The sequence below is a fragment of the Hipposideros armiger genome, unplaced genomic scaffold, assembly GCF_001890085.2.
Source record: "Hipposideros armiger isolate ML-2016 unplaced genomic scaffold, ASM189008v1 scaffold_530, whole genome shotgun sequence".
Lineage (NCBI taxonomy): Eukaryota > Metazoa > Chordata > Mammalia > Chiroptera > Hipposideridae > Hipposideros > Hipposideros armiger.
In genome coordinates, this window is record NW_017731880.1 from 764,526 (window position 1) to 765,522 (window position 997).

General features: G+C 61.9%; 1 protein-coding gene across 1 annotated transcript in view; it reads right to left on the reverse strand.

Moving 5' to 3' along the window:
* The window catches only part of TTLL8 (tubulin tyrosine ligase like 8), a 42,222-nt gene that overhangs the window by 15,242 nt on the left and 25,983 nt on the right, over nucleotides 1-997 (reverse strand). Inside the window, exon 8 of the mRNA XM_019668545.1 lies at nucleotides 151-337. Within this exon, the coding sequence (XP_019524090.1) occupies nucleotides 151-337 (187 nt within the window). The remainder of the gene's footprint in view (nucleotides 1-150; nucleotides 338-997) is intronic.

Here is a 997-nt window from a genome sequence, read left to right on the forward strand (position 1 = left end):
ACATGCCCATACAGGCCCTGACGTCCCAGAGGCTGGACTTCCCTAGACAACCTCTGAAGTCACCCCATGTCCTCCAATTAGCGTGAGCATGGGGTGCATGCTCCCCGTCTTGCCAGGGCACCGCCCCCCAGGGCTGTGCCAGGTGCTCACCGAATGAGTGAGTAGTACTGCTGGGTCAGGTCCTTCCACTCGTCCTCCGTCAGGTCCTTGGCAGCGTCCTCGGAGACGTCGATGTCCTCGTGCTCCAGCTGCCCCAGGTAGTCCTGGCACACCCTACACGCCATGTCCACGAGCTGCCCCGAGAGGCCCGTGAGCTCCGAGTCGGCATTCTCAGGACCTGAAATGCAAGCACAGGCTCACGGAATGTGGCCCACCCGCCCCGTGGAGTGGCACCACCCGGGCACTGACAAAGGCCACCCACCCCTCTGTGCTGCAAGGCTTCTCGGGTGACGTTTCTCTGGGCAGCCACCTGATGCCACACCTGTGTCTGGGCAGATACCTGCACCCCTCCCAGCGTCCCCTCCAACTAGACTCAGCCCCTCGGGGTGGGAACGAGACTGCACTTCTTACCAACGCTCCACAAAGCTGTCCTTCTCTGAGCACACACAGGCATTTGGGAAATGCTTTGTAAACAGAGCTGCAGGCCAGCCCATGGAGCCCGTGGGGGCCAGCTCAAGTGCCTCCCAGGATCTCAGTGCCTCCTGGAGCGCTGGCACGAGTGGGCGTGGCGCTCCGTGCATCTGACCTCCTACCTGGCATCTCAATGTCCTTCTGGACCCCGTGGGTCAAGATCACTGAGGGGTGTCAGGAGGCACCAAATACAGGGAGGTCCCCTCAATCAGTGGCCTGGTTCCTACACAAAGCAACCGGCCTCAGTGAGGATGTGGAGACCGGGCTCAGAACCAGCAGTTATCTACGTGTGGACAAGGCTGCTTGGCTGGTGCCTGGGAACAGCTGCACAAACGGGACAGCCATGACGGGGGTGGGGGGTGGGGGG